Here is a 16,640-nt window from a genome sequence, read left to right as displayed (position 1 = left end):
TATTCTTTTAAGAAATGAAACCCATTTTCCTGTCGGTGAGCTTGTGGTAAATTGTATTGTCTTTCTTTTTCATAATTCTGTCTGTGAAGTGTCAAGAATTTCCAAACTTCATCTCTCTTTCAATGAGCATTTCCATACATTTCTGTCGAGACAGTTTATAGGGTTAGAATATGAATGTACATTACCTTCTAATAATGACGACAGAGGACTTGGTTTTCCCATTTTGGTAATTATTGTATCAAATACTCCGTCGTTTAAAACGCCCGTGTCTTTAATATCTCCGTTATTTTTAAACAATTCTTTGTTGTTAACCTCTTTGCCTGTAACAAAATCAACATTCCCTCTTTCCCACAGTTTTTTTTTTTTCCTGAACTTTCGTTTTTCATTATTCCTGTTCAGCTACGTCATGCAAAAATCTCGTACAAAAATATGCGTCACCTGGAAGATTTCCCAAGGTGTGGGACGGACAACAATACGTGTAGCTTTTAACAGATTTTCTCAAGTTTGGTACAGTAGTTTCTTTTCTTTATTTGCTTCAATAACATATAACGTATATATAAATTTCTGAAAAAATGGATACATGAATTACATGAACAGATGACAGAGTATATGGGATATGGATACGAATTATATGTATATAATTATATATGTATACAGTAAAGATAGAAGACACACACACACACACATATATATATATATATATATATATATATATATATATATATGTGTGTGTGTGTGTGTGTGTGTGTGTGTGTATGTACACTAAGAAATCACGAAAGTAAGCATGCTGATTTTGTTTATTAGCTGAAGACTGGGAAAAATGAAAGATAGAGTGTTGGTATTTTTGTATTTTAACACATCTTTCGGCACAAAGATGTTAAAATACACGAAAGTACTGGCACCTGTCTTTCAATTTGAACTTTCTCAGTGGCTTCAGCTAATATATATATATATATATATATATATATATATATATATATATATATATATATATATATATATATATACATACATATATATGTGTGTGTGTGTGTACACCAAAGTAAAAGATTCAATCAGTTTAAGAGTTATATATTTAACCATTTTCTGACAGTATGAAAAACCGTTTTGAGTCAAATAACCTTCACAGGGTTACTTTGTTTCCCAAGTAAATACTTTTTCCGACCAAGTTCCCACGTGACATTGATAAAAGTAACCAGGACCTTGAAGAATTCAAAAACTCGGCAAAAGACTTATTTCTTGCTAGAACCGTATCTTCGTTCTTGTATTGCTATTCATAGTAACATTATGAGCCCAAGCAATTATTGTCCACTACTCTCCGTAGGGGGCTAGTGCCGTCAGTGCACCTCATGCGGTGCACTGTAGGCATTACTTAAGGTTCTTTGCAGCGTCCCTTCGGTCCCTAGCTGCAACCCCTTTCATTCCTTTCACTGTACCTCCTCCATTCATATTCTCTTTCTTCTATCTTGCGATCCACCCTCTCCTAACAATTGTTTCATAGTGTAACTGCGAGGTTTTCCTCCTGTTACACTTTTCAAACCCTTTTGCTGTCAATTTCCGTTTCAGCGCTGAATGACCTCATAGGTCTATATTCTATTCTATTTTATTGTATTGTCCACTACTAACGCAATTGCTCTAGCTATGGAAGTTGTTTTATATATGGAAAGAAAGTATAAAACGGACTGAAACTAACACATTACAAGAGATACAAAGAAATTGAGCTAGCAAATTTAAATACGAACCAAGAAGAAAAACAAACTCTTGGCAATCCTAAGTATCTGCGGTACAGTATCCGCAAAATATACTCCCAAGAGTATGAAACATGCATATCGAAATACTTAAACAGGTGTTGAGTGAGACACGAGGAAGACTTAAACAATAGTTAAAGATTTTCCAGGTGAACTATAAGGAGAGAGAGAGAGAGAATGGATTATAGGAAAAAATGTTCGTAAAAAAAAACCAAAGCCATACACAGTGTATATAAGTACTTAGCACCTCAAATGAGGCTGCCGCAACAAACGTAGAACAACCTCAGTTTATAGAGAAATCAGCTCACTGTATACAGAACACTTGCACAGAAACAATAGAACTTTTACCACTAGATATGGGTGCCACATTTATATTGCAGGTCACTGGGGACAACGAAGTGCTTATGCGCAAACTAGCTGGTCATATAATACTTACTGAAATCTAAGAAGTGGCAGGCAGTCTCTTCTTAAATTTCAGTAAGTTTCTAATAAAAGAAAATCCCTTTCTAATCGCAGTGCTTATTGTTATGTCTTGGTTCTGCTTTGTTGCGTCTTCATGAAATTCAAGTGAATGATCATAATTTCCTTTATTACAAAACTTGGAATTTTTCACCTGGTGATTTCTCTTGCCCTGCTTACTTCGTGAATTATGAAGTAATTTCTTTAGTAAAAAATACAACTTTGATAATTATAAAATTACTTGACAAAGTATTCCATTGAAATAAAATCTAAGGTGATCTCTGTTTGTCATGCTATGAAGCCATTCGGGTAAATTAATGAAATTTTGTTACCGGCCTTTACTGTATATCATGATAGACATATTTTCTTCCCCCAAATTTTTTCACACAGTGATGCTTAGATAATGATTTCATTCGATTTTTTTTCCTTCAAAACGGACGTTTCCATTTCCCAGAGATAAAGATGGCATTTTTCCTCTCTCATTTTTATTTCTTTAGTGGCAGTGACTGCAATGATTTTCTCAACAACGGAGGGACACGGTTCAGACTGGTAGGCGTGGGAAACAACGGAGAAGCTCGAAGTTCGGTACAAAACTGGTAGGCGTGGGAATTCCTGTGCGTTTCTTCTTCTTCTCAGCTCAGTCCCGCTTCTGTGAGTTTACATATAAACAAAAGCTCGGCAAATAGTGCCCGCAGTTGGATATTGAGGACGAGATGTTTCTTCGAAGCATATTGGCACTCTGGTCTCTTGCGTTCCTGTGTCTTCAGACAGGTAAGTAATAATGCAATAATGAAATACGAAGAGAAACTTAGTAACGATGTCCTGAATTTTAACTGTTCTTCCATGATGGAGCAAGTCTGTCTCCCTTCGTATTTAAGTCACAGCCTTTCATTTTCTGTCATTTTCTTGTCTTCTTAAGGTCTGTGCTAGAAAATGGCATTTGACAGGTCGTTCTATTGGCATCAGGACTTGTAAAAACGCCAAATGTCAAGTGAAGTACTATGACACTGACCACAAGAATGCAAGCCAAAACATATGAGCTAATGTGGTCCCCACTGTCGCAATTGGAGGGTCAAACATCATACTCTTAAAAAGATAGAGTAACTGGTATTGTTTCTATTGCATATGTTGCAGCTAACGTAATCACAGAATTATTTTTCGATGAAGCTTGATTATAATTAATGCACTGCATATCAACCAGAGTCTCTCATTGCAACAGTGAAAGAACCACCGCCTTTCTCTTAAGGATAAACATGTTTCCTGTCACAGATAATATGTAAACACTAGAGTATTCGCTAACAAAGGTTACTCCTGATCGCCACTGACAGGAGCGGAGGCCCAGACCCAGTGCGTCTGTGTCCAGATTACCACAGAATGGGACGGGAATTACAAAGGCCTGTTTTCTGTCGAAACTACGATCGATTTTACTGGTCTTCGAGTTAACTTCACCTTCAGCGATGTCTTGGACGGCCTGGAAGTGAGTTAAAACATTGATATTATTGTTGCAATGTTCTTCTTCTTGTTCCATATATATATATATATATATATATATATATATATATATATATATATATATATATATATATGTATTTTATATATGTATGTAGATACAAAAATTCCTCTGAAAACCATAATCCTATCTCGAAGATGAGGCAAGATACAAAAGTTAAGAAAAGCAGTGATGACATTTGATAACAAGTTGCAAAATCTTAAATATATATGTATATATGTATATATGTATATATATATATATATATATATATATATATATATATATATATATATGTATTTATATATGTATGTAGATATAAAATTTCTGAAAACCATAATCCTATCTCGAAGACGAGGCAAGATACAAAGGTTAAAAACCAGTGATGACATTTGATAACAAGTTGCAAAAATCTTCGGAAAAAGTAATAAATGTCAGAAAGCATTTTAAGCACTAGGCGTACGTGAGCTCTAATGCTGAACCTTATCTTACTCGTAATATTGTGATACTAACAGTGGCTTCTTAATAAATAGTAACATTCTACTTCTAAACAGTACTATTCCGGGCATACGCTGCAAGTAGATGATACTCATTACTACCTCACCGACGAGCGGTTCGAAGGTAGAGCCGGGGAATTGGTCGAGTTCGATTTCCATGTCATGTTTTCGGGTGAGAAGCCACTTGTGATTGAAGCCTACATGAACTGGGAAGATGTTTGTGGTGAGTGAATGGGCTTTACTTTAATCTGGACGAAAAGGAAATTTCAGCTCTCAAAGCAATTGCGAAATCTTTTTTTTGGTGATTCAACATTCAACTATTTAGTTTAGTACTGATTTATTATCATTCTTCTTTTTTTTTACAGTGATTTATCATTCAAACATTTTTCTCGTAATAATTTAACATTGTTCTTTTTCGTTTTGTACGAACTGAACGTTTAGTTTTTTTTATCCTACTAACTCGGTATTAAATATTCGGTCTTTTTCACTGTTGCACATTCAAATTTTTCTTTCGTCCTGACTGAACATTTAAAATGTTTACTTTTGAACTTATGCTTCATACAGCTTAATTCAACCCTTTTTTCATCTTATTGATTTAACAATCGGCCTGTTTCTTTTATATTTGTCGAATATGAATCTTTCCCTATTGTACTTACTCTAATTTTGGCTATGGTCGACTGTCATTTTCTAGACGGAAGCGGGGATTGGACAACGCCTACACCTATGGTCAATCCTTGCGATCCAACTGGAATGTTGCCATACGACTATTCTCAGGTAAGACCCCGTTTCACCCACTAGATCTACATATTCTTTCCTAAAGAACCGTGAAAATGTAATGAGTATTCATTAGGATTATGCATTTCTGTAATAAAATTTTGCCATTAGGGAATACTTTATAAGGCTATATCCAAGTTTCGCTTGAATATTCAATATACTTTTGTTATAATAACGTCAAAGGAAAGTATTATTTCCTACTGCTACTACTGCTACTATTGCTACTACTACTACTACTACTATTAATGTTAATAACAAGAAAATTGTCTTGAGGATGACATGAAGAGAAACATTTGTACACCAGATGATTGCTATTGATGCAAAGGTCTCAACATCCAACTATACTATTATCAGTATACAGCAATAAATTAATATATATGTTATCAAAAGGCAAACAGACATGAACTACACGCACGTAGTCCTTACAACTACCGCCAAGGAAACTTAAAAGACATTATTTTCCTGTACGGAAGGTCCTGTGCATGTCCTACTTGTTCTACGAGGCTCAGAGGTCAGGCCCTCTGCCCGCAGACAATAGGGTCACGTGGCGAGGAGACTCTGCTCTGGGTGATGGCTCTGACGTGGGTATCGACCTCACTGGAGGGTATTTCGATGGTGGGTTCAAGACGACCTTTTAATACAGGCCATATTTATGTTGTATGAGCAATAAATTACATTATTATACTGTTTACTTCCTGGAAATATAAGCATTCTTGAAATATGACTGTTGATGATTTATGTATAATTTGATTCAATAAAATCATAAGTTCTCTGAACGAAATTTAACCCATAAACAGTCTCGGAATATTACGTCTTCTCTTCTGTTATCTACATGTTTTTACGCGTTTTATCTTGAAATTAATTTATCCCTTTCAGTACAAAAATATTTTCTAGCAAAGCTAAACCACAAGAGGAGCCGTCATGTATTGAAGATGTCTGTAGACTATATGCCCTAGTATTAGCCCTAATTTACTTCCAGCTGGAGACCACGTCAAGTTCGGCTTCCCAATGGCCTTTACGACGACTATGCTCGCTTGGGGATTGATAGATTTTGCAGAAGGACACCAAATTGCAGGTAGATGAGGATCCGAGTTTAGTTTTGCAGCTTAATTTCTTCCTTGAATTGACAGCAAGAACTGATTTTCACTTTCGTAAGTGCTTAATTTTTAGATTTCACCTTGAGAAGACAACATTTTCGTCACGCTAAGTGAATCTATCCAAAAGTTTTCTAGGTCTTCTCCTCCTTCCTTCCAACACTTCCAAATTATACGCTGTATTCGCCAACTTGTCAATCGGCATTCTTTCCATATGACCCTACCGTCTCAAAACACTTTATCCACTCATGCATCCACGCTTTAAACAAAATATTCTTATTTTTTGCCTCACATATTTGTAGGTCAGACGGAGTACGGTCTAGCAACTGTCAAGTGGGCGACCGATTACTTCCTCAAGGCTCACACTGCTACCTCAGAATTCTATGGCCAGGTGAGAGACGTTCCAAATTTTTAAGAACTACGTCCAGCCCTATGCCGTGTTCAGCAAATCTTTATCAAGTTCTTTATCCTGTCTGTTATGAAGATGATGATTTTAGATAAAATCCCACTTTGTCACAGATTCCTAAAAGCAGATTTTCTTCGGAGCAATGCACATGACTCAGAGTAGACGATAAGTAGTTAGAACTGGTAAAACATAAACAGATTACTCACTGTCCTGGCTACGCATATAACCCACCGCACCAGAGACCAGCAGCTAAAGTATTAGTGACATGGGTTCTTTGTTCTTTATATTTTATGAAGGTTGGCGAAGGAAACGTGGACCATGCTTACTGGGGACGACCAGAAGACATGACAATGGAACGACCCTCCATGAAGATCGACAGTGACAAACCTGGTAAGTTAGATCGTACTGGCAATCAGAGTGAATGAGCAATAATAAAGGAAAGGGGTAACAGTTATTAATAAGTGATAATAACAGATTTTAATAGTGATAAGGTTGCAATGCTGACTATAAACAGATGAATTCATTCCTGGGAACTGAGGTAAAAGGAACAGAGAAAAATAGAAAAAAGATAAGAAACTGAGATAAATATACATGACATCATCGTTATTTCCTCGACTGCAAAAATTGAGATTTAGGCGAGTCTTGAAACAGTGAGGATTCATGATATATTAAAAATAGAACGTTTGGGTCACAATGAAATGAGTTTAGTATATAAATTTAAGAGAAAACGAAGCGATGTGAAAAAATTTAAATGATTCTGATACATTTCACACGATTTAATCTTGGGTGATGTTCTAAACGAAATCTTAGGATCATTTAAGTATCTGGAAAAATTACAGGCAAAAATTAATCATCCAAAGTATGAGTTCTATCTACTATACGCCGTTCCGATCCATGATGCCTTTTGAAGAAGTTACTTGTAAATATGATTCCCAGAACTGAAATCTGACTCTTTACATGGTACCTTTTTTTTCTTCCTTTTCTTTCTTTCTTTAAATCTTCAGCTGAAAACCCTTATGGACAGAGTCAACAGACTATGAACCCAAGAGGGCTCCAAAGGGAAATCAGTCTGTAGAAGGAGACAAGTTGCGGGAAAAGGTGAAAAATAAATAAGAGTTAGGGGATAGAATATAAAACGTTGGTCTTATTTTCCAAGACATTCTTGGAAAATTAGCTTGCCATTGAAGGGTTGAAAAATCTAATCCTCGTGGGATACACATCTGTCTAGAGATCCAAGTTATTTATTTATTTATTTATTTGTTTATTTATTTGAAAGCTTAATTATGAGCGAGAATGGTCTTTACAGGATCCGATTTGGCAGGAGAGACAGCGGCAGCCCTGGCAGCAGCATCCATAGCCTTCAAGGTGAGTGCTGATGAAATGACGATATGGAATTCAGGCATGATAGTAATCTCATTCAAATCTTTTTTATTTGGCTGCTTAGAAGCCGAGGTCTTTGGAAACTGTCACCTTGAATTCTAGGCAGTTTCAGTTTGTAGGATTGTTAATAAATCCGTATTCTCTAATCAACGGGTGTCTCACAGGGAATTTCCTACGCCTAGTTAGCCAGAGAAAGCTGATTTTGAGATATGTTTATAAATCCTTATTATCAAATAATTCTGCATTCAGAATAGATATAACCTGCTCAAAAATAACAGGGTTTCTCATATATTAACTAGTTAATAACTAAGGAATGCTCGGTTTAAGATTTCCGAAAAAACAACCTTATCAAACTATCCCATAGGATGTGGACTCCGCTTATGCCGCCACATTATTGCAAGCAGCCGAGGAACTTTATCAGTTTGCCGACGAACGCAGGGACGTCTACCACAACTCCATCACAGATGCTGCAAACTTCTACAGGTACTAGATTCGAGCAAGTCGTTCCCTGGCTCAGAACGAACATCTGTTCGGAATTTTGATTATACCATATTAAGCCAGCGTTCTCGTGAATTAACTAAGCTGATTTCACAATGATTTTCTCATTCTAACTCTAACGTCTTGTGCATAATCGATGCTTTATATTCCTAGGGGTGGGGGATGGGGGTTGGGCGTTAATTCTTCTATGCTTAATGGAATTACCTTATTTTGGGGTCAGTTTTTTTTTGTTTTGGTAAGTCATTTTATTACCCATTTCACTTTCCTATGTGAAATATAACGAATGGTAATGTAAAGCAAACGTAAATTTACAAGATTCCACCTATCTTAGATCCTGGAGTGGTTATGGTGACGAACTATGTTGGGCTGCCCTCTGGTTAGCCCGCGCTACAGGTTCCGACACCTACCTGCAGAAGGCCAGGGTCCATTGGGACGATTTTGATCTTGGATCCATGGCAGAACAATTCTCCTGGGATGACAAAAAGGGCGGAGTTTTCGTGAGTTGCTCGACTGTTTTGTGTTCGTTTCGTAAGCGTTTTTTGTGTACCTGCTTATCGCATTTGACTACCATTATTTTGCCTTTTGGGACGATCGTACGAGCAAGGGATTTTGCTGGTGCAATGCTAGCTCAGTCTAACAACAATAACCACGATGATTATTTGATATGCGAGCGTGGTAAACGGCTTGATTTAATTCTTTAACATGACTTAAAAAACAAGATAGACGTCATTTAACACGAGAATTCTATTCGGGCATTGAACTACATAAAAAAGAATGTTTTGTCTTGCTGATGTGACTATGTGGTTACCAAATCTCAAAACTTATGATAGCTTCATAACAACAGGTCACTATTTCACACATTTCTTCAAATTTCATTCTAGCTGTATTCATGTGGTTAAGCTCAGAGTCGCTACTCAAGGTACTTAGGAATTTAAGCAAAATACAAACTTTTCTGATCCGCATTAGCTACTCATTTTGCTTCAAAGCTCAGGTAACTTCTGTGTTTGAAAATAAAGACATGTCCAGCAATGAATCTGACCTCCATACTTAAGGTTTTGTTAAATTTCTGGCTCGATTTCGTCAACAGGCGCTGTATACTCTCTTAGACTCCAGTCCTGAATACTCGGACGCGTTGCAAGGGTTCCTGGATCACGTCAGAAACGACAAGCCCTACACACCTGGAGGTCTCGTGTTCTTGGACGTGTGGGGAGCTAACAGACATGCTGCGAATGTTGCATTCCTCGCACTTTGGGTAAGAAGATCGAGGGTGGTTTGTTGCATCAGATTTCCTTAAAAGAGGAGAATGGTACTGCTACTTATGGCAAAATGATGAAGATTAATCTTGCATGTAAATTACCGAAGAAGAAAGAAAACATTGCTACTTCCAGTGAAATCAGTAGCTCTCCTAAAATCATTTAACTTTTCCTCTTTATTTCCATTATATTCTTAATATATTTTACACATTACAGCATTATATATATATATATATATATATATATATATATATATATATATATATATATATATATATATATATATATATATACATGTATATATATTAAAAACATAATGGAAATAAAGAGGAAGAAGTAAATGATTTTAGTGTTTATTGATTTCACTGGAAGTAAAGTAATGTTTTTTTTCTTATATCTATATATATATATATATATATATATATATATATATATATATATATATATATATATATATATATACACACATATGCATATGTATTCTTTTGAGACTATTTCCTCCTTTCCACTCTCGGTTAGGCTGCTAAACATGATCTTAACGTCGAGACCAATCGCCAATGGGCGGAGAGCCAAATCAATTTCCTCTTAGGGGACGTTGGACACTCATTCGTTGTTGGCTATGGAGTTGACCCACCCCAAAGGCCACATCATAGGGGAAGGTAATTAGAAATCTTTCTGTCTGTCTGCCTTTCTTTCTGTCTGTTTGTCTGGCTGTCTTTCTGTCTGTCTGTCTGGTTGTCAGTCTGTCTGTTCGCCTGGGTTCCGTTCGCCTGTCTTTCAGTTCGTCTGTCTGGTTGTCTGGCCCGTCTGCTTTGCTCGCCGCCTGCTCCGTCTGTCCGTTGTCTGTCTTTCGTTCTGTCTGTCTGTCTGGTTGTCAGTCTGTCTGCCTGCTCGTCTGTCGCCTGCCTTGCCTGTTGTCATTCTGTCTGTCTGTCTGGTTGTCAGTCTGTCTGTTCTGCCTGTCTGTCTGTCTGCCTGTCTGGTCCGTCTGTCTGTCTTTCTGTCTGCCGTCAGTCTGCGTCCGCCTGTCTGCTCCGTCTGTCTGTCTGCCTGTCTGTCTTTCTGTCTGGTTGTCAGTCTGTCTGTCTGCCTGCCTGTCTGTCTGTCTGTCTGCCTGTCTTTCTGTCTGTCTGTCTGGTTGTCAGTCTGTCTGTCTGTCTGTCTGTCTGTCTGTCTGCCTGTCTTTCTGTCTGTCTGTCTGGTTGTCAGTCTGTCTGTCTGCCTGTCTGTCTGTCTGTCTGTCTGTCTGTCTGCCTGTCTGTCTGTCTGTCTGTCTGTCTGTCTGTCTGTCTGTCTGTCTGTCTGTCTGTCTTTCTGTCTGTCTGTCTGGTTGTCAGTCTGTCTGTCTGCCTGTCTGTCTGTCTGCCTGCCTGTATGTCTGTCTGTCTTTCTGTCTGTTTGTCTGTCTGGTTGTCAGTCTGTCTGTCTGTCTGGTTGTCAGTCTGTCTGTCTGCCTGTCTGTCTGTATGTCTGTCTGTCTGCCTGTCTTTCTGTCTGTCTGTCTGGTTGTCAGTCTGTCTGCCTGTCTGTCTGTCGGCCTGCCTGTCTGTCTGCCTGTCTGTCTGTCTGTCTTTCTGTCTGGTTGTCAGTCTGTCTGGGTCTTGGTCGCTTCGTCGCCTGTCTTTCTGTCCGTCTGTCTGGCTGTCAGTCTGTCTGCCTGTTGTCTGTCTGTCTGTCTGTCTGTCTGGTCGTCAGTTCGTTCCGCCTGTTCCCGGTCTTTCTTTCTGTCTGGTTGTCAGTCTGTCTGCCTGTCAGTCTTTTTGTCTGTTTGTCTGTCTTTCTGTGTCTGGCTGTCTGTCTGTCTGTCCGATTGTTTCTCAAGGCCGCTTCTGAGATAAGTTCTCTAAATGCAATGCGAATATTTCATTTTAAAGAACAGAGGACTTGGGATATACATTAACATAATGTCTTTAACCTCTAGTGAAATTTTATCTGAAGCTTTCACATGCAGTTCTGGAGTAAAAGGAAAAAGGCTGTCTATAATACGGTGGGAGAGGAAACTTTTTCCCACGATGGTGTAATATAACTAACTTTAAAGATAATTGTTTAAGTGAGGGAAGCAACTTTCAACCAATGACTTTTTTGTTAGAGAAGTAACTTGACGGGAATTTACTTCATCAGAATTAGTTAACAATAATTCCCGTAGCTATTTATGAATATAGAATCTGGGTTTCATTTGCATTTCTTGAAGTTTTTGGGACTTATACAATACATTTCCTGATCTTGAAAAGATCAAATGATAATCCCAGTTCACCTATAATTTAAGCGAGTTAAGTTCTCTTTGATACAGATGTACTGAATACCCTTCGCAAACTCAGTTCTTGCTCCACCTCCATATTTCCTATATTTCTCTGTGTTGGTGTTTTTGCGAGTTTGTTTATGATAATATCATTTCGCCGAAGTCATTAGCTGTCTTAGATTGACAGCCGCTTTGCCACACGTAAAACTCTATCATCAAAACAATAATTTTAGAGGCCTCCCTTTCCTAAACATGAAGTTTATTCTTTTAAAGCACAAGCATAATTCGTTCTTGCCCCATTAAGGCACATGACATTGTCAATTTTTGGTTCTTTCTTAGTATGTAATCATACACAAAATCTTAATATTCAGCTGAAGGGAGAGACAGAACTTCAACTAAATTTTTGTGTACTGCAATGAGGATAATTTAAGTCAAATTCTCTTTAAATGATTTTCGTCCTATTGTCTACAGCTCTTGCCCATCGCCACCAGTTGCGTGTGAGACCAGCTGGGCTCAGCAACAAACAGGGCCCAACCCTCATGTTCTGTATGGTGCTCTTGTTGGTGGACCAGCTCAAGTAAGTCTCGGGTACACGATTTGTTTAATTCATAGAGCTACAAAGTGCGTGATATCTTTGGTGTTTTTCAAATATAGCAAGCTTAACATGCCCAGCTTGCGCAGGCAAAGACACGCATATACACACACATACAAACATACATACATACTACACATACACACACACACACACACACACACACACACACACACATATATATATATATATATATATATATATATATATATATTTGTATTTATTAACCACGATACCTTCTTAACTTTCCGATTACTTCACACACATACGCACACACATATATATACTGTATATATATATATATATATATATATATACATATATATATATATGTATGTATGTATATGTATGTATGTATGTATGTATGTATGTGTGTGCATACATTTGCACGTATTCAGCTATACAGAAGTAAGTCATATAAATAAAATTTCATACGAAAAATGTTAAACTGACATAAAAGTAGGAAGTTGGATATGTACAGGCTTATACTGTCAAGTGCTCTCAGCCAGCCATCACTGACTAATTCCCATCTTCCAACAGGACGGCACATACGTAGACGATCGCATGGACTATGTGCATAACGAAGTAGCGTGCGATTACAACGCAGCTTTCACGGGAGTTCTGGCTGCAATGGTGGAGCTGCAGAAATAGAAATCAAGAAAAGATGCTTCATGTAGCGGAGTTGAAGTTGAATATTGAATAATTTTCATAACAATATACTACTGTCTTTCCTAAATTTTGTTGCTTGATCCATTCCCGTAGATGCTTGATGTTCCGGCGTGGAATTTTCCTGAATACTGACTAATTTTCATAACAATAACTACTATCTTTCCTAACTTTTGTTGCTTGATCCATTTCCGCAGCAGCTGTTGTAAAAAATGAAGAAAAGGTGCTTAACCTGCCATTGTGGAATTATCTTGAATACTGACTGATTTTCATAGCGATATACTACTATCTTTCCTAGATTTTGTTGCTTGATCCGTTTCCGTAGCAGCTGTAAAAAAAGAAAAAAAAAATTGAGCAAAGGAAAAGTTTAACCAGAGCAAAGCTTTGCGACTGCCGCACTATGGTCTAATCTCAGCGGCTCCCAACCTGGTGCTCGCGAGTACCTCTGTGCTCTCTGATGGTCTGGCAGTGCTCTTTCGAAGTTGTTAAAATCGCGCTCGCGAGCACCAACTCTTCGTAGGCATAACTGCCGAATTTAAAATACCCTTCTGCCTTTTTCGTTTTATATATATAACACTGTTTGCAAGTTGCTCTGGCAAACACTGATGAGGCAAATATAGAACGGCTAGCCAAAGCAGTTCAGCATCAGGGTTCTCACTGAATCAACAAACTAGCGGAGCGGTAGACTTGTTTTATTATTATGTTTTTTCCTAATGTCCAAGATTTGAAATCTTTAGCTTGTGTATCAGTATTCAGGAAATAATGCTTCCTGTGAATTATATTTGTTCTCTTTTTATCTTTGCAGTTTTCCACGTATATCACAACATGATTAACGTAATGAGGAATATAATTGATAATAAGCAAACGTATGTTTTAGTTCGTTATTGAACGATAAAACTCAGTTTGATTTTTATATATCAGTATAATCTGACTTGAAGAGGTAAACCTATTACCTGTGAATCATTATGTGCCGCTAAAGTACTATAACATCTATGCCAGTTATGTAAAATATGCCCGATGGGTGAATGTCAGTAACTTTAAATAAACATTCAAGCAGTAAAAATTAATTTTGGAATCTTCAGTGCAAGTAATTTAAAATTTTTGTTACCTTTAAATAAACGAAGACTAAGTATTTCACTTACTAATTGGACTGGTTCTTAAAATTATTGTGGTGCTCTCCCAGTTATCCAGAAAACAGGTGGGTGCTCATCAGCTTAAAAAGGTTGGGAACCCCTGAATAATACCCCCAAACCCCACGCCGTAGCGTTAGTTTTAACCCAAAGTTGGATCAGTTTTTGCAGTAAAAGTTCTCTTTGATTTTAGAAAACTGTCAGTATTTGACAGTTGTTATTTCGATTGATAGTGCAATAAATAAACAATACTGGACTACCAGTTTCTGTAGTGTTATTAAAAGAGTTGGATTGTAGTTCTCTTTATTCTTATCCTCTGTAACATTCAGTAGAAGAACGCTCTTTGAACTAACATCCATACGATTCTACACACCATCATCTTACTGGCTTTAACAATTTTCAAAATGTTCTTACTGTTAGAACGCGCGTCCACCTTTCTCTTACGACAACTTTTATGCATTATCACAAGTCTCTGCTACCAATACACATTGGACAAGTTAGAAAAATAGGCTGTTTTCTTCTTAACATTTATACTTTACTACCCACAACCTTAATAACAAAAAAGCTTGCATCTTCATCTCTTCTCTCTCGTGTTCTGTTCTTTCATTATTCAATCGACACTAGGTGGTAAAATCACTGTAGATAAAACTTACCTTAAAGCGTTGTCACCAGAGCATTTTTTCCTGTATCTTGCAGCGTCTTGTTCACAAACTTCGTACTGAGTAAAAAATAAACATTTTCATATTTCTGTATAAATGAAGCTGCGTATGTTCGCCACGTCAATAACCCTCAAGTGAGAACTATGATAACTCAGCTTCTGTCACCAGTTTAGGTTAATTTGTGAGGCGAGATGCTAAAATATGTCGAAAATCGTGCTCAGGTGACACAGCCTTTAATTTCACGACTGCATTAATTACACCACAGCAGTCACTCTCTAATACAGGAAGAATACAGAGAGCTGGAACCGTAATAGCGGTGCTCTGAAATCTTTTAACACACTTTTCCAACTTAGAATAAATCATATCAGTCTATTCTCTGTGCCTAAATTACACCCCTTTACACGATGAATATTTAAAATATAGGCCAGCAATATTAAAGATATATTTTTAAGTATAGTCCATGTGTTTTTATTCATTTTACATTATTATTTATCGAGGCCACTGAGTTACATTCTGAGACTCACAGAGGGATTGTCTAGGTGCAAGATAAAGTTGAAGAAGTTGGACAGCCGTGCTGCAAATGAACAAAGAACACTGATTCAAAGTAGAAGGCAGAGAGCACTGCAGCTAAGCCTGAAAGATCGCGTCAAAGAACTTTCAGTCCTGTTAAATCCTCATAATTTTAAAGGGACTGTGTGCATTTGCATCTCTTTTTTATTTATTTATGAAGGAAATGTCGAGTACAACGATAAGGCTGAGTCATCTTTCACACATGTTACTTTCTCGTTGCCCTTCAGGTCGTCTGTTGACGTCCCTTGAAGGCCACGGTTCATAACAGGTCTGAATTAAAACAATATGTCATTTCTCTCTCTCTCTCTCTCTCTCTCTCTCTCTCTTCTTCAGCCTGTTTGTAACAGATCCATAAATCCTTTTACAAACAGTCTTGACATAAATCTCTATCTCCATCCCTCTGTCTTTGTCTGTCTCTTAGGAGTATTGCAACATGCCAAATTCTAATCTCTCTCTCTCTCTCTCTCTCTCTCCTCTCCTCCTCCTCCTCCTCTCTGACATACCAAATAACCTTTTAGTTATTCATACCACAACAGGGTTGAAAAATATTTGGCTTATAAAAAATATAAAAAGTGGAGTTTAATGATGTGTCATGCATAGGTTGAGGTTCTTGCGTCGCTGTCATTGTCATTGTAGCTGGAGGTTAAAGGGTTTGGTAGCAGAGGCTTTTATTTTCATTTTTTTTATTTCAGATTAATAGTACTGCTTACATTCCCAGAGATAAATACACTATACCGCATGTATGCAACGAGTAAAATATCACAGTCTCTCTCTCTCTCTCTCTCTCTCTCTCTCTCTCTCTCTCTCTCTTACAAGCTATGCCTTTCACGGAGCAACGTATGAATAAACTGAGGGCAAATCAGCTTAACCATATAAATCTTTTAACTCGCTCCTCAGCCTTTCCTTTACAACAACAGAAAAAAACATCGCAATTGCGAGAACGCCTTAAGAAACCAGGCTTATTGTTCAGGGTAACATCGCGCTGTTCTCAGCACTGTTGGCAGAAGTATGAGATCAATGATTCATTATTGCATCTATCAACAGTTGCATGTAGTTCAAACATAATCAGTATCAACTTATATCAGCTTATAGAGCATCGCAAAGAATTACTGAGGAGCAAGAAGTAGTGAGGGAAACCTGCCATAAAGCACAGGGCATCGCTAAAGCAAATATTTTACATGATCTT

General features: G+C 37.4%; 1 protein-coding gene across 1 annotated transcript; it reads left to right on the top strand.

The window, feature by feature from the left end:
- The first annotated feature begins 2,125 nt into the window (after positions 1–2,125).
- Positions 2,126–14,521, top strand: LOC136835955 (uncharacterized). Its single transcript, XM_067099853.1, has 16 exons — positions 2,126–2,225; positions 2,705–2,978; positions 3,536–3,684; positions 4,251–4,416; positions 4,885–4,967; positions 5,441–5,582; positions 5,947–6,042; positions 6,364–6,452; positions 6,764–6,857; positions 7,774–7,832; positions 8,212–8,330; positions 8,677–8,842; positions 9,433–9,597; positions 10,118–10,257; positions 12,309–12,414; positions 12,970–14,521. The coding sequence occupies exons 2-16, from the start codon at positions 2,921–2,923 to the stop codon at positions 13,078–13,080; spliced, it is 1,743 nt and encodes a 580-aa protein (XP_066955954.1). The 5' UTR covers positions 2,126–2,225; positions 2,705–2,920; the 3' UTR covers positions 13,081–14,521.
- The last annotated feature ends 2,119 nt before the right edge of the window (positions 14,522–16,640 follow it).

Source organism: Macrobrachium rosenbergii, chromosome 55 (genome assembly GCF_040412425.1).
Source record: "Macrobrachium rosenbergii isolate ZJJX-2024 chromosome 55, ASM4041242v1, whole genome shotgun sequence".
Taxonomy (NCBI): Eukaryota; Metazoa; Arthropoda; class Malacostraca; order Decapoda; family Palaemonidae; genus Macrobrachium; species Macrobrachium rosenbergii.
Note: the sequence above shows the minus strand (reverse complement) of the source record. Positions and strands in the feature narration are given on the sequence as shown.